This window comes from Molothrus aeneus, chromosome 3 (genome assembly GCF_037042795.1).
Source record: "Molothrus aeneus isolate 106 chromosome 3, BPBGC_Maene_1.0, whole genome shotgun sequence".
NCBI classification, from domain to species: Eukaryota; Metazoa; Chordata; class Aves; order Passeriformes; family Icteridae; genus Molothrus; species Molothrus aeneus.
In genome coordinates, this window is record NC_089648.1 from 8,543,335 (window position 1) to 8,569,244 (window position 25,910).

The window sequence follows — 25,910 nt, forward strand, 5'->3', positions numbered from 1 at the left end:
GGGGGAAAAAAAAAGAGTATTTTATTCAATCAAATGAAATACTCACCCCATCAGAGTGACTATCACTGACAAGCACAGTGGGCTGTATTGGGCATCTGCAGATGCTATAATCAGGTTTAACAGGAACCTCAGCAACTGGAGCCGGGAGCTCCAGGCAGTGTTAGCTCTTAGGTGAGCTAGCAGTCAAGCAGTACTTGGTAAAGTTAAAAGCTCAAAATTGCTTGAAAAAAGACATGCCACAGACTAGTAAGAGATTCAAAAGAGAATCTCAATTCACACAGAATAACTCATTCTTCTCCCTGGTCCCCTGGGCCTGTTTAAAATACAACTAGCATGAAAGTGGAAAAATCAGGGAAGGATACGTGGTTGCCCTCCAGCAGTTACAAAACACCACCATACCCTTATCTTGGGGAGGATAAAGTTTGCTGAGGTCCATGGGAATCTGTTTTATTCTGTAATACTGTTTGCTTCTGGGTTCACCTTGCACTGCCTGCCCTGCATTAGGAGGCAGAAAAGGTGACAAAAAGGACATGAAACACAGAGGGAATTCAAGCACAGACAACATCAGATGTTAGCACTCAGCTGCAGAACAGGAAGGCAGGGAGAAAAGCTGCCCTTTTACCTACACGGTGGCCAATGCACAGGATGGGAAGAATTCCCTCATTCAGTGGACTTCTCATTACCACAGTACAGGAAGCAAATCAGGTAAGTCAGGAATCCAGGCCTTCTAAATTTATCTGCTGTGTTTGCTGAATGGCTGCCTTCAGCTCAAGGAATTCCAGAGAAAACCCTTTTACTCCCTCTGGTTTAAATATGTTTAAGGAACATTCTGCATTACAATGGGAAAAAATCCTAATCACATGTAAAAACAGTGTGCTACATGTAACACTACAGTTAAAGAAATACTTAAGAAATAAGGGAATAGACAGACATTTCAATTGCCACTTCAGGTCTTTTGGTAATTAATTCATTCTAGCTGTCTCTTGCAAGGAACAGAGTTGTGCCAACCATAAACAATCAGACAACAGAACAGAAAAAAAAAACCAAACAGAAAAAAAAAATCTCTTGGGCATGGAGGGACATATATTCCAACATACTGAACTCACTACAATTTATAAGTGTGTCACTTGCAAAACCCACCACTTGTGAACTCTGACATTCACCCACAGCATATGCAATATTTTTCTCTATGAATTTAAATCTTTATAACCATTATGACTTGTGCAGACAATTTTTTAAAACTTGAAAATACCCTTTAAAAATATTCAGGAGTTGAGTTTTCACCAGAAGGAGCCTGCTGCCTGCTTCCTCCTTCCCCAAATTTCTTTCCCTCATTCCTATTCTATGCAGAAGGGAAAAAAAAACATATTCCTTGTGAGAGAATTAGCAAGATTAGTCACCTTAAAGGGAGAATGTAGAGGTGGAAAACTGGAGAGGGGTCTGCAGTCCTGCACTTCAACACATTCATTCATAAGGAATGAAGATTCAGTCTCTAATGGGAGAATTGCTCAAGACCTGAGCTAATCTGGTGAAAATGTACAAACATTCCCCCTCAAAAGCACTGACTAAGATTATTGTTCACCAGAGTGGATAAAACCTAAGACAGGCCTTTGAGGATCTGGGCACAAACCTGCTTCTTGGCTCTGTGTCTTACTTTCATCGCTGTTTTGCTTATCCGCTGTGCCATTGCCACCTATTGAGAAAAACACATAAGAATTATTTATGATATATCTTTTTATTGGTACCTGGAGCACTGCAATATTAATTGTAACCAATTTAGCATAAACTGCTAATTTACAGCAAAGCCCTGTGATAAAAAAGGAGAGATGTAAAGGTAAGCTGAAAAAAACCTGCCAACAGGACCAGTTCCATTTAAACCAGTCATGATTTTTATCTCAAGATGAGGATCATAGATTTTTATCTCAATAGGCTCACTGGAAATAACAATACCAAATAGAGGGACGTTTCCCTAAACACAGTCCACAATAAATGAAATTGTTGCTTGAAGTTCTATGTATTTTATAAAGAGGTTTTTTCCTAGGGTTATTTTCCTGCTGTAACATTTCAACACAATTCTTGGGCTGTGTTTCCAACCTGCAGAACTTACTACCATGCCTATGGAAGGTAAGAATCAACTGAATTGAATTTTAAAGCAAAAGCCACAATGCAACTTAACAAAAAGTATAAAAATGCATCACAAATGGCTGTAATGAAGATAGCACATCAAACCAAAGTAAGGTTGCTAGGACTGAATTATTTTTCCCCCTTTTTACATTCACATTCATTCCAAATTTTCTTCACAACTTCACATTCATTACCCACTTTCTACCCTCCAGGTCTCTTTTGGAAGGCAGGCATCAAACAGCAAATAACCACTGAGAATGGGTAATACCCTGAAAAATATCTATGGGTCTCTTAAACTTTGCTTGCCCTGGTTAGAAATATAGCAGGAATTCTCTGTTTTCAGTGATGGAAAAGGCTCTTTTAGCTTCATAATAACATGATAGGCTGCAGAGCTGCATGCAGGATTGGATGCCATGGCCACACTCCCTGCTTTGCAGCAGCACAACAACAGCTGAGCACCAGCCTTAATGAGGTATTTGAAAAGTTGACTGCTGAGCATATACATTGTGAGAAGGGAAATTCATTCCCAGGCCTGGAAATGTCCTGATAATGATACACAATTTTTTTTTTTTTTGCTGTGATCTTTGCTGGCTGCTGGGTTTTCTGATTACAGCTTCTCTAAAACAACACAGCTGAAGTTCCTTGTGTCAGTCACCTTGCTTTTCCTTAACACATGGAACCTGGTGATGGGAATAGCAGTGGTCCAAAAGTGATTAGGTGGATGGAAGGAAAACAGAGAGAGCACATTATTTTCCACGGGCAGATGTACATCTGGTGGCACGCTGCACCCAGCTGATAATTAAAGGCTGAGGTATGATGCTTTCCCTCTTTCCAGCAGGCAGTTCTTCCTGGCATCCAGCAGATGGGACTAGTGGAGAATTATTTCCAAGGCTGGCCCTGCACAGAGCTGCTCTCAGGAGGAGAGGAGATGGAGCAGGAGCTTGACACCCCTCACCTGAGAGAAGAGAGTTGGGCAGGGTGCAGCTGATGGCCATCAGTGGGGACCTGGGCTCCCTGCCCTCCTGGGAACTCCTTGTATGAATTCTAACCTCAATGGATGCCTTGCCATAGTGATTTCTTAGCACACTAGTGAGCTCTAACCTGTAAAATATTGCGTTATGGGGATGACCAAAATGGACTGACAGAAGCTGCAGGGTTTTTCTTTCCCTGACTTGAAATCAAAAGGTGTTGTTTTCAAAATCACTGTTCTGCCTGTCCACACACAACAGGAGGACCACATGGAATAAAACCCCAGAAAGTTAGCTTAACTTTTATCTCCCCCACCCCTTTTCTCTTAAAACACAGGCTTGGTGCCATCCAGCTATGCAAGCAATACATAAATAAAGACAATCCTGTAATAGCAGTGCAGCAGCACTGGAAAAATCTTTACCAATAGGTCAGACCAAAAGAGATTATTGCATCACTGTAAAATGAGCAGTGCCAAAGCTTCAAGGATTCCATTATGGTCAAGTGTGACATTTTTCACTCTATGGAGAAAGAACTTCACAACCAGAAAAAGCAGGTCAGGCATAAATGTAACTACTGATATATAAATGAAATTAATTCTAGCCATTACCTTACTGCATTCACAATTTAAAACTCCATTTCCAGATGATACTTGTTTCTACATCCATTATTATGACTATAAGCACAACTTATTTATGACTAAAACCAGATATTTCAGGGGTTCATTCATATTTATTGCCAAGGAACTATATCTCTTGCTTAAGTCACTCAGAGAAAACTTAAACTACAAGAGAAAGTTTAAATGATCATCTGGTTTGGTAGATTATCAAGTAAACCATATTTCTCAATTCTAAATGTATTATTTCACTGGACATTCACTGTTTAGAATTGGTCTCATAGAACCTAAATTACAATATTCTCAACATGTTTTCACTTCATTTTGTTCCTTTAGAAAGAAAAATGTGAAAGGCTTTAAGCAGAAGCTTCACCTCTTGCACTCTGACCCAATCCAATTGACTGACTGGATCATGACATGAAAATTCACCTTGATCAGTGTACTGACAGTAAGGGTTGTGCCTGGCAAGTGACTTTGGCAGAAATAGTGAAAAGGAAGTGCTAAAAATTAAGACTGGACAAGTGATGCTCAAATAAATGACTTGCAGAAGGAATGGTTAAGCTCTGCCTGGCCTGGAGTTATCTATTTATCTTGTGAGAAAGGGTGGAAGCAGAGCATGAATACACTGACAAGAAAGCAAACTATAGAGTGGAGAAGTAACTAATCCCAAAGTCTTTGACAAACAGGTTTTTCCACTTTTAAAAAATCCTTCTAATGAGTCTCTCACTGAGTGTCTCTGACTGATGAAGAGTCTTTCTGCACTTACTGCTCTTCACTGGAACCGGGAGCAGAGCAAACAGAAAGGCTTTAAGGAGCACGTCCTCAAGGCAAAGAGCTGGAAATACATTTCACAATTTACAATTTTTCCATCATATTTTTATTCACCCCTGGCTCTCCTTTTCTCCAGGCAGAAAAGCCAGAGCCAGTACATTTTCTTTGAGTCTTCCCCACGACATTATTTATAATAAAAATGTCTTTTCCACTGGATAGCTTCTGCAGTATCTGCCATCCTTCTTTTCCCACTACTGCAGCAATCAGTGATTGTATTTCCTTTAGGTGAAAGCTGTCCTCACAATATTTGCTTTTCTACTACACTGGTAATTGAACAGCAATCTGTCACTCACTCCAAAGGAGATACAAAAAGTGGCAAATGACACGTCGTGTCATTTTAGGCCAGAAAATGTAAATGATTTTGAGCCACATCACAAGACAAATGGGAACATCTGTTTCTTTTCCCCCTGGCATGACAGTCAGTTCTAAAAAATAGAAGTTTGAGGATTACAGTATTACTGTACAAACAAAATAAGCAGATCAGACACTAAAATACCTTCTTCTGCCCATATATTCTGCTTTCTCTTGCCAAGTTGGCTACTGCCTGATAGGTTCTTGCTGTCTTCTCTTGGCATTTCCTTTGAGGTCATCAAGAAAATCCATTCCCCTTGCCCCTCCCCAAATGTTCTATTTGGTAGAAAAGAGGCTAAACAAGGATCAATCAGCATGCTCAGCAAGCTGGCAGAGTAAGTGGCACTTCTAACTCCAGCAGAAAAGAGGATTCTCCAGGGGTGCCTGCCCACTTGCTGCTATGGAGAGGTATTTAGCATGCCTAGTGAGGTGCCAGCTGCAGTGGCAGCCCCCACATGAAGCAGATAATATGATAAATAATAAGCCAGCCATCAGACAGGAGAGGGCTGGGACGAGATCCTGATGAAAGGTCAGGGAACAAACCCTTGGAGCAGGTTTCAGCATTCTTCACATTTTCTCTGTAAGAGCCTGGAAACATGTGGCTTCTTACATCTTCCACTGTTCTTGTGACAAACATGGTAAGTTAAAAATATTAATAGCCTGCTGGCCTCTTGGCTCTTCCCATTTCAGAGCTGAGCAAGTGCTGTGTCTGCTCACACACCTACTCCCCTCCAGCAACACCTTCCTTCACAAGCAGCTGGTGACATACTTAGAGATGAGGCTACAGTCAGTGCCCCAAAAACTGCTGCAAAAAGGCATTTTCCACAAGAAAACAGAATTGCAGATACTGTATTTTTTTTTGTTTGTTTCAAGGAAGAAATTCTGCATAACCAGTACAAACCCGTCCATTTCTACCCCTCCAACACAGAATCACAGAATATCCTGATCTGGAAAGGATCCACAAGGATCATCTAGTCCAACTCATGAACACAGAGGCTATTCATAATAGAATTGTTTTTGCTACAGAGAAAGCTTTATTTATATCATCCATAGGGTGTCAGTGTTCAGAACAAGGTTTTTCCAAACCTCTTCCTCCTTCCTGGGGTAGAAATAAAAGTGACAAAGGGCCAATACTCGAGGCTTTCATCTTAATTTGTGCAAGTGCCACATCCTGGGACACCAGGTTGGATCCTGTTACATCTCTGAATGGCTCTGCCATGCAAGTTCAGGAGCATCCTCTGCTTTTCTGCATGGCCAGTGACTTTGGCATCCCCCCACTGGTCTGACCTGTGCTTCTTTCTTGTAAAACAAATACAAGTACAACCAAAATCTGTCAGACAAAGGGGTGCCAGTTTTGAACTGTCTTTTTTACAGCACAGAAATACTGCCATGGTAATCATACTGATGACATTAAGGTCCTTATTGTATAGCAGAGAAACTAATTAATAAGAAAATGAAAAATATAGGCCTTGATCTGCATTCTGCACACAAGTAGATATGCTGGCTTCACTGAAACCCATGAAATGTGAGAAGAAAGGACAAGTACATCCACATAGGCACTTGAGATCATACAGCCTGCAACCATTTTCAAACTGTTCCAGTGGTAAAATAATATCAGACATAAACCAAGAAGCATACACACACAAAGGCCATTATTGCAGAACTACAAACACATTAAAGTGAATCATTAATGTGGTGGCCTGAGGTTGCTGAACATTTTCAGTTTTCATTTTAATTTCTTTTAATTAAATTATGATTTAGGTCAGTTTTAATCACTACTTGTATATAACCCCTTTGGGGTAAATTTTAAGAAGGGTTAGTAACGAGTTATCTGCAGTAATTGTTTAATGGAGTTATGAGACTCTTCCCTCTGTGCTGCTTCAACAAATTACCACGCTGCAGATGCAGTCCTAACAGGCTACTGTGAGTGCACCCAGTCCAGTGAAGCTGTCAGTCCAATAAATAATAGTGTTTCATTTCCATGCAGCATTTTGTTCAGGAGAGTGGCAAGACAATGAGAAAACTGCAGCTTGAGTGGCTTATCTCAGAGGTTAAAAATAAAACTATTGTATTTAATGTCCTGAGAAACACAAGAAGTGGTGAAGTCACTCTGTCTAACTCTCCATGGTTTCAGATTGTGCAACAGAGGTGCTGGGCAAGGGACATGGAGCATTTCATTGCCAAAGATGCTGAGCATTGCTGTTCCTGTGATGCTTCAAACCAAATGAAGGGAGACATCTCCTGGAGGTTTGAGCTGACCAACACAACCAGAATATGATGGATATCACACCCTGGATGTCACAGGCAGTCTGTGCAGAGGACAAAGACAATACTGGCACTTTGATGCAAAAAACCCCACACACTGTGCTCACTTGGCTTTTCACTGGGTCTAACTCTCCATTGACTCAGATTGTGCAATACACAATCTGTGTATTGCAGTATTACAAGGTGCTGCACAGTATTACCACTGTGCTTGTAGTGTATAAAAGGGGACAGAAATTGCTCCTGTGAATTGATGCAGAGTTCAGAGCACTATAAAGAAGCCCTGACTCCTGGCCCTACAAATAGTCCTATCCAAAAGAAACAAAATGACCCCATGAGAGCAAGTGCAAAATAAACCCTCAAATTTTATCATGACTATATAAATTTACCCTTTGTTCATACTTTTACAGTGTGCCTGACATCTGGGTAACTACATACTACAAGGGACAGCCACATGGCTTCTTTTCCAAGCCACAGTCAAAATAAAGCTTGAGACCTATTTTGATTTTTCACAAATGGAAGAAACAGGCAGAGAAGCCAAAGAAAAGACTACATTCATAAAAAACCCTCACAAAATGCAAACAAAACCACGGACTACTTAGCATCAGCATTTTGGATTGAAGGGACCAGCCCCATCTCCTGAACTGGACCTGACAATCATGATGGTTTGATGTAATTCACATGATGCTTAAAAATGAGCAATGAATTCCTTGACAGATGAGCCCCCTGCAGGTGCCTAGGGCTGTGTCACTGGGTAGAATTCTGCTCTGACAACACTGAATTACTCACTGCAGTAACTTGGTGTTCTGCACCTTAGCTCATCTGAGAAGGAGGACCATCTACTCCAAAGCATTCAGCACAAAACCAGGAATTGCAAGTGTCTTTCTGGTGCTGTCACACAGGCGTGCATTCAGTTGCTAAAAGAAACACAAATGGTAAATGGCCAACACCACAGGACTGCACATCACCTGTGGAGGCCAAAATGAGCTGTGTTTTCTAAGTTTTTCACAGCCACTGCATGGCAATTTAGTGGAACAGCAGAAGCCACTTCACCAATGAAAAGAATCTTCTAAGAAATGTTTGCTCAGAGAGAAAATACAACTGAAAATACAGATAACATCCTCTTTTACTCCTGGCTAAGTGCAAGGTGATCACCTAATATTCTGAAAGCTGTAATCAGTCAGGACAGATGGTGGACTTCAAAACAGAAGTGAAAAGAGAAGCTATCAACCACAGAGGATGGAGGTTAATAGCCACTTTTTAAATACAACCCATGTGCATTAAGGTGAAACGTCTCACAGATATGTTTGATACACATCCTTCCCAGGGAATTTCTTCTGTAGTACTTAATCTTCATTTAACATTTTTTTAAAGGATTAGGTTTGCTGGCAAAAAGGAGACAGTCAATTCTAAGCTATCTTAATAAAAAGCAACACTTTTAAGGCTGAATAAATGACTATGTTTTTTGAAGTATAATTATGTGTCTCAGTGTTCATTTTTAGTAGATTATGATTGGAGCAGAAATTTACTGAAGAGTATGACTGCCCCATGGGATGCAAAGTATGGCTGCAACCACAATTTATCAAAGGATAAAAGAACCCCTTGCTATAAACTGCAGAACAAAAAGTCAAATCGAGATAATATTAATTAATACCTTAATGAGACAGACAATCAGGCCTGCACAGTGTTAGAAGACCCTTAGAAGAGATGCTGAGAACATCTCTGTGTAAAGGCAAGAAGGAGCCATCTGTGTGCATCCCACCAGCTCCAGGGAGGATTGAGCCCACCTTGGAGGGAAGAAGCACAAGCCAAGTGCCATGGACTGTGGTGGGGGCATACACCAGGTCCCTCTCCATGAAACTAGAGAGTGAGCAGTACAGTGGCAAAATTCATGGCAAATAAAGGAGAAGCTGGAAGGGGAAGCCTTATGTTAATCTCAAAATTAGAAGATTAAGCCATAAACAGAGATTTATTTTCTGGTCCCAGGACATTTTGCCATTACACAAAAGCTTTTCTGGGAGAAGGGATGAGGATCCAGGGTATCTCCCTCTTGGTGTGAGTCCTACTGAATGGCCATGACCTGCTGGACCAATGAGTTGTTGAGATTAAGATGCAGTTTTATTTTGCCTCATTTCTGCTGTGTACTTCAATCACCACTGAGACTGACATCTCTGATGGACAGAGCATCTGCCAGCTGGTGAGCTTGGATTTCTGACACAACATTCAGAAATGTGATGTTACCTTTGAAAGCCAAGAGGCCAATTTGTGGTGACCCCCATCAGGCACAGGAACCAACACTATCAACTCTGTTAAAGGTGATTTGTGTTCGTTTTGAACTTTGTGGTTTGGCTTATTCATCAACCTGTTCTCCTTCCCACCAAGTGAATGGAAAGCAGACAAAGTTTGTCCTGGACAAATAACTCCAACAGACCTGCTCCTTCCACAAGTGATCCTGGGAGACCAACAGCCTATCAATCTATCAGGAGGAATCTGGCCATTCATCTGGGGAGCAGCTTGTGAGAGGAGCTGGAGCAAGACAACTTCCAGAGCTCCAGTTCTGTCTTCACATCCCTTGAAGGAGGGCAAGAAAATGGCTTTTGCTGCATGGATTGATTATTTTTCTGCTGGAGGAAGAGAAAAAGCAGGCATTTGTGCTGCTGTTACTAGATGTGTTACTCATCTTTGATACAATCAATAGCGGTCTCACACAGACCATGGAGGGAATGGATGGGGAAGCTCTTTGGCAGGCTCTGCTTTATATCTGAGAAATCCTGCAAAGAAGGAAAGGACAAACAGTTTTGCTTCTCCCTGTTGCACATACTGTGCTGTTCACTACATATGGGGGGACACATGGGGAGGTAGGTAGGAGACACAAGGAACATTTAAGATTTTTGTTTTGTTAGGCTTTTGTATAAATGGTTTGCCTTTGCTTGGTGACACTAAGTAGGATGAGAACGGGTGACTGTGGTATTTGTGCCAGCTCATGGCTGCTATGTTGTGACAAGTACTGCCATTTTGTCTATGTAACCACTTTAAGATTGTGTTATGAAGCTGCTGAAGTAAGACATGCATATGTTTTGTTTAGCACCAAACATATTTTGTTCACCTGACACTTTACAATCACTCAATCCATGAATGCACCTGACTGAGGGAAAGGCAAAATTATCCCTGGCTGCTTTTACTCTCCCAGGATGTAGGAAAAAAGCAGAGGAAAAAAAAAAGAACAGAAAAGAAGAAAATTATTTGGCATGTTTGCACATGTCAAACCTGAAATACTGCAGGGAACCTGTGAGTAAAAGAGGTTTCCTAGTCTATCCATTTTCACAGACAATACCTCTGCAGTGAAAATCTATGGAATACAACCACTGACATAAGAATCTGCTGTGCAGTTCTCACTTACTTTTCTCTACCAACAGTGCAGAGAACAATATATTTAATAGCATAATAACAGCTACCATTAATACTTTAGTGGTTTGGTATAAGATTGCTTTCATTAGCATATCAAGTGTTTATTTTAGCTAACTGCAAAACAAGCTCCCTACATACAGCCACTTACCTTTCCTTGATTGCAAAGAGGGTGATAACAAAGGAACTTACTTTCCCCAACATTCTGTGGAGGTTTTAACATGCTCTGAAATGATATTGCTCCATTACCTCCAGCCAAGGAACCAGCCTGGTGAGCTGGAGAAAAATATCACAGCAGAAATATTGCTGAACTCAGTGGAACAGCTTCCAGAGACTGCCACAAGGGCAGACACAAGGCTGCTATCATCACAAGTTGTACTCCCATCTTCAATCTAAAATGACACTCACACCCAAGCAGGGGAAAATACATTGGGTTGTTCCCATGTCTCAGTGTATATTTGTTAAATATTTTATAGCTGGTCATGTTACCAAAGGGAAAATAAAATAAAAACCTGTGTTAAATTTGGACTTGGTTTTAATGATAAAAGATAGGGGTTGGGCTTTTGGGATTTTAATTTGTTTTGTGGGGATTTGTTTTTTATATTTGTTTACTTTTTCGTGTGTGATTCCTTTCCTTTCCTTTCCTTTCCTTTCCTTTCCTTTCCTTTCCTTTCCTTTCCTTTCCTTTCCTTTCCTTTCCTTTCCTTTCCTTTCCTTTCCTTTCCTTTCCTTTCCTTTCCTTTCCTTTCCTTTCCTTTCCTTTCCTTTCCTTTCCCTTCCCTTTTTATTTTTTTTTAACTTGGGGCACTTAAAGTGAATTATCTCAAAGTTTAAACACACCAAACCACAAAGCACTTCACTTTTACCCTAAGGGAAATTCAACCAAGTCGACCTCAGGCAGACTTTGCCTTTGTTGTGTTTTATTCAAGACTGTTTATATGCATTAGCTATTCAGTTCTTCTTTTAAAAAGAACAAAAAGCTGGCTTGTTGGAAGTGAAGACAAACCCCTACCTAAATAAAACTATTCAGACATGTAGCTGTGGTTCATGCCACATCTTCAGAACTTTCATAATCTTCAAGGCTCCCCATTAAAAGTTCTTTTAATTCATCAAAACCAACAGCTAATAATTAGACCAGGAGAAACTAAATCCTCTTCTCAGACAAATGTGTGCAAATCCCATTTACTGCAATGGAAATGGCTCACAGGTGTGTTACATTACACTCCAGCCACTTGGCAACATGACAGGAATTCAGTGTCTGGATCCCAACTTCTTGTCTCCTCTTCCAGAGGCACAGGTAATGCCAAAGAAATCTGATCCAGGTTTCTCCACAGGCCCCTCAGCAAACACTTTAATCACCTATTCTTGTCTCCATCACAACAACTCTCAGGGCTAAATCTGAACTTTCAATCCTAAACATTATGGGTTTGCTTCCTGCCCAGCATATGGGGCCTCTGCCACCAGCTATAGTAAATCCAGCAGCAGTGATTATGTTTTAGAGACTTCAATTCTACACCAGCAAAATCTACTGTATGGCAGCAAATTCAAGGAATTCAGGCATTTTACAGCTCAGGAGTAATGCAATAATTCTATTGCCATACTGTTTACTTTGCCCTTCCTACACATTTATTTGTGCTTCACAAAGTGAACAGTAGGTCACTGGGAAAAATGAATAGGCACAGAGAAATAGGAAACTGTATCTAGGGAGCCACAGAAAAAGTAAAACAACATAAGTTTGTTTTTAAATGGAAGGAAAACCTTACAGTTTGACAATACTTTCTCTCTTCCTTTCATTTTGTTTTGGTGTTTTTTTTTTTTCAAGATACTGATACAATGAAAAGTTTTAGCCACACTCCGTGTAAGAATATATCATGAAACAACTGTTGTTCTGCCTGTTTAGGAACACTGGAGGTGTCACCACGATCCCAACCGTGGGTCAGCCTGAATAGCAATGGACATGTGGTTTGTCATCGCTGAATTCCCTAACTGAAACATAAAATTGGTATTTTAATTTAAACTGGGTTCAGTGCAGCATGAAAGGAAAGACACTCAGGTGTGATGAAATTTCTTGGGTCCCTCCAATAGCTGTCCCTTCCAGGTGATGACAGCTATTGCTTTAATGACTTGCCCATAACAAGCAGTCACAATGTTAGTGACAGCACGTTACTAGCAGTTACTTAAAATGATAGATGTTAACACTTTTCTGCTCTTTGTGACTCACACCATGCCCTAGACAGAGTACTTCAGGAGCTGAAGGCACAGCACTAAGTCAAAATGCTGAAGATTGTGGAGCCACTGAGATGCTAAATTAGATAGGTCATTTGAGGAATATTGGGTCAAAAAGAATCCGTGATAAGGAAGTGTCATGGATTAAAGATTAAGGATTCATCCTTTTATCTATTTCACAGAAGAGGAATTTCTTCAGGATTGGGGTGTTTTTGCTCTTCCACATATCCGAAAACAGTGAAAATAAGCCTTTGATGTTAACATCTTATAAACAACTCTTCCAATGAGATAGAGATTAGGAAAATACACTCTGATCCAGTTTTAGAGCAACACAGACCACGTTTATGTTCGTACACAGGGACAAGCTTCCCTGAGCAGACACGAGTGGAGGAAAATATCCTCAGAGGAATAACATTATAAGCATAATGTTAATCAGCTGTGACTCCTAACTGCAGAGGGATGTACTACACTGTGTAAGGTCTAGAAACATAAACACTGTAAAAAGGAAAACAGCAAAAATCTCTTGTAGAAAAAGAAAGCGAGGATTATATCACTCTGTGTTTCACAGCAGGTACCTGACCAACTTTACCAACCAGACCATGGCCCAAGCCCCTCACAACATGGATTGCACTTGGGATTTTTAATTACATGAAGTCAGAACTGGTTAGAGATAAAACAGCAGCAATTTATTAAGATGTATCAGCAATAATCAGTAGCCCATCACATAAAAATAGGGTTTGTAATTGTGAATCTACCTTAGGATGAAATATACTTCAGAAGATTTATAATCCCTTTATCTAGGCCAAAAAGAACTCACCAAGTGTATGCTAAGAGCATTCTTAACTGAAAGTTTTCCAGTTCTTTCCCAAGAATTCAAAACAAACTTTTCCTCAAAATGTGAATTGATTAATAGCCCTGAGAAGCTGTTAGAACACCTACCTTCAGCATCATCCTGCAGGCCCTCAGGCTGCTCTTCTTTGCTCTTTGTGGGAGATGGAGGCTGGCCTTCTATAAACAGAAAAATTATAAATTACATACATTATTTGGAAATGGGTTCACTGTATCAGATATTACCATGTGTAATTCCACAATTGTGTATTTTATCTTAGCACTCCATTCAGTACTCAATGCTTATCTTTCTGCTATTTAAATTAATTATTGCATCATTTCTTATGAAATTTATAATATGGATGTGGATTTCAAGCTGGACTGGACTTTCTCTGACTTTCACAGGACAGAATTGAAGAAAGCTCATACTGAAATGACATACTGCTTCACAAGCACTACAGAAACAAAAATCATAACCCCCAACCAAATAATGTTTTAATTTGTAGTTGTAAACATAATATTTATTATAATGCATTATGGAACTTTGGATAAATAATCTGAACTAAATAATCTTTTTTCTCAGCTCAATTCTCCATTCACTGTTTTAACAGAACAACAAGTGAATATAGACCGAAATTAATAATTAAATGAAAGGTAGGGAAATAAATTTCACAGATTGCACAAATTCACAAATTTCAAAAATTTCCTTAAATTCACAGATAGTGAAGTTAAGGAAATGAAAGCTTTACAAGATAGAAAAGTTTGGGTTGAAAAAAATCCATTCCAGCCTTTCAGACAGTGGGCAATATCAAGCTGGAGGAAAGGGAGTAAAAGAAGTGATTGAGGCCAACTAAATGTGACATCTCCCTTACGTATATGGGCTGGAACACAGAGTGTTTAATATCAGCTGGTTAAACTTTAAATATTATGAACTTTTTCCACAATATTTTCAAAATATCCTGCCAACATAAATGATGGCATTACTGTTTGTTTGCTATGACACACCTCAAGGCACAAACTGGTAGCAGAGAAAGCCTGTTAATAAAAAGGGAGGCCAAGCTAGAAATTAAGCATAAAAGGTATTCATAAATTAAGACATTTAAGGCAAGCAGGTTCCCTAATTAAAACATTCTTTAAACATTGTTGCTTTACCACGAAAGCAGTGACTGACAGACAATTAAAACTCAATTCATTGAGCCTACTGAATGCATTCAACCGTGATGGGAAAATGACTTTCTGTCATTTGACTTTCTGTCAACCCTCCTGATTCCTTGTGGCTAACTGAGGGCTTGGTTGCAGGAGAAGCCTAAAGAAAACATACTTTTGTGTGTGCTGGAAATAAACCTTGACCACTCCTAACCAGGAAATTTAGGAAGACGTATGACCTCACGTTATTCACCCTTATTGCTGTTGCCATTAGAAAATAAGAATCATGGTGTTACTTCAAACTGATTAGCTAATTACCAACTGGGAACAAAACTGTCTACACATGCTTTATAAATTGCTTAAGTGTTTCAAAAGCTCCCAGGTCTCTCCTGCTGTCACATATATGCCACACAATCATCTACTCTTTATGTTGCTGGAGTTTTAAACAGCTCTTAACAATCAGATGCCCAGCTCTCATGAAGGACTTGGATTCTCCCCTTTTATCTTCTACCCTTCCACAGTTATATCATATATCTAGAACTAAAATGCTGAAAATTTCAAAACAGAAGGTATGAAAGCAGTTGGGATGTGAAAAAGGAACTTGCAGATTCAAGGGTTAGTTGGACTCAATGATCCTTGTGGGTCCCTTCAATTCAGGATATTTTATAACTCTAAGGATATTGTGTTCATTCAAAAGACATAATGGAAGTCAATCATTGGCTTTGCATGGAGCCCAGGGAACACAGAAATATTCTCTGCCAACCATACTTTTGCCCAAAAAACCCAGAAGGCCCATGGATTGGGAAGGTGGCAGGACAGCTCAAAATATCAGCAAAAATTCCAAAATTGAGATCTGTATGCGAGTAATTAAATTCTATCTCACTTTCTTAATTTTAATAAAGAGCACTTATCTTTAGGACAATCTTGCCAATTTAAGTGGTCAAAATACTGCTTCAAAAGCTTTTACCTCTGTTTTCTGGCTGCTATATCCCTGCCTTTCCCCATGCGGCACTCCTTTCTGACCTTAAAGTCTGACCTAAACTCCTTATGTTTTCATAAAGAGAGCTGGATGTTCCTGCACAGTCACTGGACCATGATGGAATCAGGGTCACAGAGACCTTGAAGGAAGTTTGGAAGGAGAGGCAGAGGAGTACAGGGAGCTACTCTGCACATGAAAGGAGATGCACTGCTCAGAAATCCATATGGAACAGGAGATGTTCACTGAGGACCTCCAGATGAGGGAGGGGAAGTATCAGAAGGTGCTGTGGTGGAAGTCAGTTACAAAAAAACTGGCCAAGATTAACTGGAAGATGCTTCCTTGAAAAAACTAGCAGGAATCTCCTGAATGGAAGCTTTTGTCCTCGCGGGAGTTATCTGATCCTCTGTCCTCTCCTTTTCTTGTTCCTCTGGTTTCTTCCCCTCGAACCTATTCATCATTTCCATTTCATGTCATCCACAAAGCCTCAACACTGACACATGTTTTAAACAGTAAACCATGAGGACCAGGAAGAAAATCCTCTGAACCATTGTCTGACCAAGCTCAGTGTATTTAAGAGTTTGTGGAAGAGTTTTGCTACTGTTTTCATTGCAAACATATCACTGCCATTATTCAGAATGGCAAATGACTCAAGAATTGCTCTATTCATACTTTTTTTACAGACAAAGAGACTGAAGAATTGTTATTATTTCCCCTTCATGTTCAAACTAGCTATTGATAAGAAGGAATGAAATATTGCCCAGAGGCTCATAAGATGATGACATTAAAAAAGTAGTCTTAGCTGGTCTTACTATGCACTATTTATTATTAGGGATGGTTCACCCTAATTTTGTGTAAAAACCAGAGATGACTGTGGTAACATTGGCAATAATGATTAGCATTGCTTATCTTGACTAAGGCAATTAATTTCTAGAATTTTTTCAGTTTGGCTTATACTTCACAGAAGTGATATATTTTAGCATAAAATATTCTTTACTCACCTCTCTCTTCACTCAGCTGAGGCCCTTCTTCATTAGCATCGCCTGTCAAAAAAAAAAAATTGAAAGAAAAAGGTTACTGGAAATACCAGCAAACATCTAAAATGAAATATTCCATGTTTCAAATTGCCCATATCTTAGTTTGCCTCCTCCTGTGTAACATTTTACAGCAAAATCTGGAGCTGGATGGGGAGAAATGTTTTGATACTGGTAACTACCAGATACAGGTAATGCAGGGAATAAAGACAGGGAATAAAAGTCTGCATAATTTAGAAAATTCTGCAAATAAAGACAGGTATAATATAAAATTCCATTCTCTTTACTGTAGAGCTTTTGGTTTACTTGACAAGTTTCAGTTTGCTTGGTTTCCCTGGAACAGCTGGCTATGTTAAGAAGAAAACTAGCTACCCTAATAGAAAACCACGTAAGGAAGTTACTCAATATTGGCCAGACAAGAAAATTGGTTTAAGAACAAAATGAATCTGTGAAGACCAAACTTGGGCTAGCTAGGAATAGATCATTTTTAACCTTTAGATGAGAGACAAGGAAAGATGATACCTTTTGCAAAAAGTTCCATTTTGGTAGCAAAAGAATTTCTTACAAGTTGTTTTGCTGAGTTAAAAAAAAAAAATTATAAAAAGGTCTCAATAGATCCACCTTGGGCAGCACAACTTAAAATGGCCACAAAATGGATGACCAGTCATGGGGTCTCACACTTTTAAAAGTTTTGGTCCATTAACATATTGGAACTGAGAAGAATAGCAGATTTGTCTTTGCAAACAAGCTGTGGGTCTGCTGGTAGACAAAACTAGCACTGGGAGATAAAAGAAACAATGGGAAGGATTCCACTGATTGATGAATGGAAAAAGATATTTGCTTTTACAAATAAACTTTAGGTTTGCTGATAAATGAAATTAGACATTGAAAGATGAAAGAAACAACGGGGAAGAAAAAACCCTAAATTCCATAAGAATTAAAAACTAAAAGGGAGGGTTATACCTTAGAGGGAAATCATTGGTATCAGGTGTATCAGCAAGTCTGAACCTCTCAAGGACCTCAGCCAAAGGGGAAAGAGAGAAGGGAAATGTCATGGTTAGACACTGGCACAATGCCAGTGCCCCCATGAAGATACCTTCTCCCTGGTTTCTGCTGTGAGATGTGACCAGGAATAAGCAAAGCAGGCTCCTACTTAGGGAAAAAAGAACCAGAACTTTATTAACTACTCTACAACTACAGATAAAAAGGAACACACACACAGGGAAAATGAAAACTTCACAAGTGCATTTCCTCCTCCCCCCACCAAATTTCCAACACAATACATTTGGTTCCTCAAATCACCAACTCTCGGTCCAGCACCACCTTTTAGACAATCAATCCTCAGTTCATCAAGAGGAGAGGAGTCCTTCTTGTGCCATGGGCTTCCCCTGGAAACACAGCTGAAGCCTCGTGTGTTTCTGTGTCACTCGTGGCACTGCCCGGAGTACATCTGCCGTCGTGACCTCTTCCTTTCATGTCCAGTGCTCTCACCACTGAACACGGACCAGAACTGCTTCTAGGGTTGTCTTTTAAGGATGCTCTGTCCCGATCCAAAAAAGGCACAGTCTCTCCTTTGGGACACCTGTCCCCACAATCTCTCCTTTGGGACACCTGTCCCCCCCATATTTTTTCACCCCCTGGGGCCGAGGGGCATCAACACTGAACCCTCTTGGTTCTGTGGCCATTGCCTCCCCCTAGAATGCAGTCTCTGTGTCACAAGGAACATGGTTCTGTCCATGGCTATACAAAAAGAGTCCAGCAAAAGCTACTCCATCATCTCTTCCCACTAGGATTCTTCTCTATTCTTCTACTATCTCTCACTCGCCCAGACCTCTCTCACACTGGCCCATTTCCTTCCTCATCTTCCACTCTATCTTCCAGGAGAGGTCAATGTTCTGTAAAGTTCTCATTCTCCAAAAAGGGGTTAAAAGCTCCTACAAGTTGCCAGCTGAACCCCCCCCTCTTCTCCGTCCCAGCCGTGCTGCCGGCACAGGCCCATGTTTATCAAGCTTCAAGGTTACAGTCTCAGGCAGCGGCTCTCTCTCTCTCTCTCTCTCTCTGTGTCTCTCAGGGGGGGCTGCCCGATGGCTCCCGGTCTCTCTCTCTTCCACCCTTCCACCCCGGGGTCAGGCCTACTTCTCTCGGCCTCATGGCTTTCCCCTCCCCCTGCCCAGCCAGCAGCTGGGCCGGGAGAGAGACCCGAACTCTTTCCCACCGGAAACCCAAGAGCACCCTCCCAGGGGAGAGCTCTGCTTTTAACCCCGTGTTCTCAGAGCTGTGTCCATGTCCCAATGGCCAGGTTAAATGCCAATATTAAAGTCTGAATATCCATTGGCCAAAAACACAGCATCCCAAAAAACACATTTCCTGTCAAACCACCACAGGAAATGCAGCCAGGAAATTGGGATAAAAAGCGAGGCTGTGTCCTCCAAAAATTTGAGAGATCCCAGGGGAATGCCCCATGGCCTCTCCCTTTATCCAAACAAAGTAAAAGGACTCCTAAGTCTCCTTTTTGGACATAAACCTCTGATGTTTGTGGATTAATTTTCCTAACAGAACTAATGTCCAATTACAGCTTTAGCCCATGAATTCCCATCCTTCTTGTTTTCTCTTGTTTATGTTCTTGGGCCTGAGCTCTGGATCAGCTGTCCTTGGGTCCCCAGCTAGAGAAGGAATTGCTTTGTCTACCTATTCTGTGAAGAGAGCTTACCATCCCCTAATATGAAGCCTGGACTTACACAGTAAAGCAGAACAGAATCTGAACAACATAAAGGCTAAAGCCAGAGGCATCAGCAGGAGCCAAAACCCCACAGTGGTGGCAAATTCTGCCCAGAGCGACTGCAGCCTCTCTGCCCCTGCAGAGTGAGAGCTGAGAGGAGCTAGAGGCTGTGCCCAACCCCTTCCCCCGGCCCAAAACCTCTTGGAAACTCTGGCCTTCCCTAGAGAAGACCCCTCAGGTGAGGGAGTAGCAGCCAGCTGCACCCCTCCTCTGTGGCTGCATCCTTTTCCTCTCTTACCTACCAGTCGTTATTGTTTCTTAGCAACAAATGGGAGAAAATTTCCTAAGTGAAAGAAAACAAAAGGAAAAAATCCTAATCTCCAACATACAAGTTTAAGGAGCTTTGACAAGTAATTTTTAAGATAAGAAAATGAAAAATATTGGTAAAGCCCAAGGGAATTCTGTCATTGGCTTCAACAGAGCTAGGATTTTCAACTGGAGTTCTGCTATTCTTCAACAAACTGCTCAGAAAATATTTGGCAACATAGAGATTATTAATTATTCAGTTTCCAATAACATGTTCTTTCCATGGAAGCATTTATAATGAAACCAGCATGATAAGGTTTCAAATTAATCTAAGATATGAGACTAAATCAGCAGAATCTTAACATACATATATCACCTGGTCTTCTGTGGAAGTTCTTAATTATAGTTCTGTAAGTGACTTGGAATATGAAATTCCCAAAGCAACAGAATAGTTTCTAAGCTAGTGATAATGGACACAGACAAGAAATCTGATGTTATTAAAAAGCAGGGAAGTCATTATGCAATATAATTATGAAGAGGCAAAGACTGCTTTTGTGAACTAATTTTGAATTAAAGGCTGGGTTTTTTTTTGGGAAAAACTACCAAAGGCTTGCTGAAAGGCAATGAAGTCTCTGCATCATTTCTGAAAATGGAAGTTGGGCTCTCAATCACTTGGTGATATGATCTCTGAGTCACTGTGATGCCTTTGAAAAATTTACCCCAATCTAGGTATGAATCTGAGTTTCACTTTGGCACACAGCAATCCCCAGCCACTTCATGTGTCTATAATTATTACTCTCACACTATTAATCCATCTGGTGGAAGCATTTCCCTGTTAAATATAAAACATTCTCCTTCACTGGCCTTGGTGTGGCTGGCTAAAGTGATAAACACCATTTTTAGCTGACAGAGCTCTATGCCAATACCAATTATTTGAGATAAAAACCAGTGGTTTAGAAGTCTATATCCAAAATGCATTACTTACCCCCTGAAAAGAATGATATTAAGGGCAGTTTCTTGGTTACTGGTTCTGAATAAGTAAAAATATTTTTTACTGAAGCTCTATGTGTCTAATAAAGAGCAAAATCAGTGCCAATATTACCATAAATTATATTTGCTATACCTAGTTTTGGTTTTCTTTTGTTTAGTTTTTTAAAATTTTTAATTTAAAAAAAATATTTTCCTATACAATTTATTATCCCATCTAGAGGAAGCCTTTGAAAGATTTGTTTTGGTTGGAAATATGCACCACAGACAGTCAATCCCAAAGAAAAATAGGATAAAACCACAGCAGAACCTTAGAGTGAATCTTTGACAGCAGCAAACATTTCCTTAAGTACATACTGTCAATATTTCTTGTCCAAACTCCCCCACTGGAAAGACCAGAGGTGAGATCCTCTCTACCTCTCACCCTCACTTGAGAGCTGTAGAAAAATAATTGACCAGCAAAACATGCTCCAGTGTGTGTGCACCTCTACCCACACTTGGTTACTCCTCTGGCCAGAGAAGCAGAACAATGACCTTTCTCATCTCTCCCCCATTAAAGCCCAGGATTTTAGGAAGTTCTACCAAGATGACTTTGCCAGAAAAGGAATGACTGACCTTGCAGTCTGGAGTGAGAGGAAAACTGACAGTGACTACCAGAAAGGGTCAGCTCATCCCCAGGAAAAGTCACAGCAGTATTTAGAAGGCTTAGGAGACAGGAAAACCTTCTAATCCAAAATGTGTGCAGAATTTTCCAGTTTATAAATTCAGGTACAGTACATAAAAGTAAGGTATTACATGGGTGATGTGTGGGAGAAGTTTCCACTCAAGTATAAAATAATTTACAGTTGAAAGTCAACCTATGATTGAAAGTCTCCCTCTAACTCCCAGGCTATCCAGGTAACTGTATCTCTAAAGATCAGAGAGCTTTACATTTGGGAGCAAGGTGGTCAAAGCAGAAGCTTTTGTGTAAGCCACAGGCTCCCTGCTGGGGTCATACACTGAGTGATACCTGTGGCTCTTTCATTGCCCTCTCCCTTGTTATCTTCAGAGCTCTGGGAATTGGAATAATTGCACCATATCTGTTCTTACTGACACAGGAGAAGGGGATGCCTTCTGTCAGATCCTTTTGTTTTGCTTTTTGCCTTGCTGGTCAGGCTGTTTCCCTCTCTCTCTAGTCGTGGCATACAAGCAAACACAAGCCAGATGGCTAAAATCATCAATCTGTGTTAAGATTTATGTTAGGAACAGAGAGGTGAAAGGCTCTAAATACCACCACTAATCCCCAAGGCCATTAAACCACCTCCTCCTTGTTGCTTCATTTGCATTCTCCTTCATGTTAACGTGCAGAAAGCCAGCACTGTACAAACTGCACATTGAGAAACCCTTACATGAGAACAAAATCTATGCTGCAGGAGGCTGCTGCTTCATCTGCCTTCAGTTCCTGCATCCCTGCTGGCACTCCCCAACACCATTGCATGCTGCTGGCCCCTCCCTGCCTCCCTCTAATCTCTCCTCAGCTGCCTAATTGCATCCCTCAGGATTTTAGGTTTTACTGAGCATTTTCTGCAGTTTCCTGATTTCCAGATGTTTCCCCATTCCTTGTCAACCTGCATGTCTCAGTCTGCTCTTCCTTGCAACCGTGGCTCCATGTCCTGACCACAACCAGGGAGAACTGGGAGGGCACTGTGGGAATGGATAAAAACCCCCTGTGCAGCTTGCATGAACATTTCCCTCTGCCAAAGAGAGCAATGAGATGGGCAGAGCTGTACAGGAGGCTGAAATGACAAGTTGGTGATCACAGTGTTGATGTCTTAAAATAAAAGCTCAAACCAAAGGAAACCCCCCCACCCAAAATTTCAGCACTGAAAGCTTCAGCCATCCTTTTGAGCTTATCTGCAATGTAAAAATAGGGGTCTGGTTCTAAGTGTTTCTACTCTCAAGCATTTCCCTAGCAAGTATTCCAGGATCTGCTGCACTATTTCCATTGGGATTACAGAGGAGGAGCAGTGCAGCAGTCTCACACCTTGGAGGAAAATGGATCCCATTTCAGGTCAGTCTTGAAAAACGTTTTGTGTCCAGTCTCAGAGCAGCCAGCAGTGCAGGCAAGGGTACCCACCTGAGGCAAACCCTCTAAACCATGATAATATCAGGTTTCCAGCAGCCAAAAAGACCAAGCAGGTTCTCACTGTCCATATTTCTCTCTCCCACACCTTTCTTGCCAAAATTTTATCCCGAAGCTTCAACCACCTGGCTCCACTATTACCTTCACAGCCTTAGGGAGATTTATAATTGTATTTCATTTAATCTATTTGCAATACCTAGTAACTGAAAAATCACTTATTTTGGTGGCTTGCAAGCACTGCTGATCCCCAAAAGGAGCTTCACGACAGTGTACAGGCTTTATGTCCACTCAGCATAAGAGTTGTTGTAGCACAGGAGCCACACAGGAAGGTTTCTTGAGGCCCAAGCATACACATGAGGCTTGCAATAACCTCAAGTTATTTTACTTGTTTTGATTCCTCCAACTCAGTTCTCTACTGGGGAAATGTGACAGAAAATAGCACAAAAAAGGACGGTATTTTCTTTGAGGAAAAGCAGGTTTGGAAATCTCTGAGATCAACTAAAGCAGGCTTGACTCTTCTCTCCTAGTAAAAAGTTATATTTTATATAAAACCTTTCCTCGTCCTCAGTGTTCCTAAGACGAAGGGAAAAAAAAAAAAAAAGAAAAAGATAAAACAAATAGATCTTGAACAAAAAAAAAGGGCATTCTTCTGCTTTGGAAGTAAAAATAGGACTTCTTCTGGTCCTATTTCTATCCTTTCATCATGCTATCTTGCATACAGAGCATACTACATAAACCTCCACCTGATACTGAGCAAGTTTCATTAAATTTTTGTTATGTAATTGTAAAGAAACTTCCACTGATGCACTCTGTACATCCTGGCCACACTGCAAGCAGTTTCCTTCCTGTGTTGCTTAGTTACACCAGTCTCACCACACTGGAGCCTCACAGAATGTAGAATGTGTTTGCAGTTTTTGAAGCCATATCAAATAGAAATTCTCACTACCAATCTCCTGAAAAGTCAGGCACTGTGGCTTTTTTGTCATCACATCAGTGACCTCTTTTATGAACTGTATCACCTGATCTGCTGTAAAACACATACCAAACAAACCATATGAACCTCAGCTGCATACAAAGAATGTGCAGAAACTGCTATTCCCACAGTGAGGGAACAGGACAACCTTAGTCCAGTGAAGGAAGTGGCACTCACACCAGGATCAGATTTGGACTTCTGTTTTCCAGTTGCTTCTACCTTACATAAAAGGAACAAGGCACTCCCTGGGGAAACAGGTATCAGGTTTCAAAGAAAAAAGAAATCAAAACCCAACATATTCAGTATTTCCTCTCTGGCCTAAAATACTGAAAATAACAAAGTTTTGTTAACACAAGTGCTAAATTGGATGTTAATCTACTAGTCCTACACAAAATGGCATGTTTTGCATATGGTCATACATTTGCAAATACAAACTTCTAACAAAATCTCATCAGTAACCTGATTTTGGTTGCAGAGGCAACCAAATGAGACAACCCAAAATTTAACTGCTTACTTGGACATAAGGAGCAGTTGAGCACATGAAGTCATTTGGAGCCCGTGGCCAGAGAGGACAGGATATTTTTTTGATGATGACATAAAATGCATTTGGAATGCTCTAATGAGATGCCACAATACCCAACAGAGTCGGAAGAAAAGATCCCTGATCAGAGATGCATTCACAGAATGTATTGTACAGAAAAAGCTGCTTGCTCATTTTCTGGTGCAGGCATCCATGCTGCATCCAGGCTGAGTGCAGAAGAGAACAGCAACACACTCCTCTATCTCAGTCACACCTGAGCCCCAGCTTACACAGAGGCCATGAAGATTAACAGCTGTTGTTGCACCAGTCTTCTGTTGGTTGAGCTAATCCTTCTTTAAACTGTATTTAAGACCTACAGGCTCTGCAGCAACTTGTCTCAAGTACTCCTAGATCCTAACTGTATGTTGGGTGGAAAACTAGTTCCTTTTGCTTGTTTTCTTCCAGATTCATAATTTCCTGGGACACCTTGCATTCCTTGTGTTACAAGAGATGGTAAATATCTACTCCATATTCACCTTTCTAATTACCAGGCTCATCATCTTCCTGTGATCCTCCATGCTGTTGTCATGCACAGCATCCTGATCCTTGCATCTAAATGACCCCTGTGCCTTCAAGGGCATCTCCATCCACCTGCCACTTTGCTGTTTCAATGCAGCTCCTACCCAGGTGTCTCCCAGGAACTGGAAAGCTCATGGATTTGGAGTGAGGGGAGAAAAACATAGAAACAACCATTTTCCCAAACTTCTGGATGGATTGTAGGCTCTGTTGCCAGTCTCATAGCAGGAGACGAGAAAAATCCCTACAAGATGCAAAGAAGCAAAGAAGATGAGGCTCCATTTAGCAAAGCAGAAGCTCCTGACAGAAGCACTTAAATAGGTTATGATCCCATTGCTGATCCATGCCCTGCTCCAAGCTGTGACACTGCTGCCAGCAGGATGAGGAGTAAATGGTTTTCCAGACCATAGTGCAGACAGTATGACAAGCCTCTCTCAAACCATATTTTTAGGTGACCAGTACTTGCAACACACAAAGTCTAGAGCAATTGTCTTTCAGCAGTTGGCCAGAAAATAATTCTGAAAAAATGAGATCACATCAGGAAGTTTTCTGTTGATTCAAAGGGAAGAGGGAAACTACCCATAAACTTTTTTTAGGTTCTGGAAACCCGCTGCCATGATGGAAGGTGCTGGGAACCCTTTCTTGATCTGCGTATCTCCTAAGATGCTGAAAACAGTATCTGAACCATCAACTATATACTCTGTCCCTCAAGCATCACTCCTGCACTACATTGAGAGAGATGTTGGCAAAATGGGCAAAACAGACAACCCCAATGAGTGGTAGGACTGGCACAGTCCTTACCCTGGCAAATAAAGATAGAAAGTCATAGAAAAATGTTGGTTTACAGGTTTATGGATGCATTTAAGTGACCTTGAGATTTTCTGAGGTAGGACTGGCACAGTCTTTACCCTGGCAAATAAAGATAGAAAGTCATAGAAAAAT

General features: G+C 40.8%; 1 protein-coding gene across 3 annotated transcripts in view; it reads right to left on the minus strand.

Moving 5' to 3' along the window:
* MACROD2 (mono-ADP ribosylhydrolase 2) overlaps nt 1–25,910 on the minus strand; it is an 853,439-nt gene that overhangs the window by 49,602 nt on the left and 777,927 nt on the right. For all 3 annotated transcript variants that reach the window (XM_066546232.1, XM_066546231.1, XM_066546230.1), the window contains exons 10-12: nt 16,733–16,774; nt 13,721–13,789; nt 1,631–1,693 (exon numbers count right to left, since the gene is read on the minus strand). In XM_066546232.1, the coding sequence (XP_066402329.1) occupies nt 1,631–1,693; nt 13,721–13,789; nt 16,733–16,774 (174 nt within the window). The remainder of the gene's footprint in view (nt 1–1,630; nt 1,694–13,720; nt 13,790–16,732; nt 16,775–25,910) is intronic.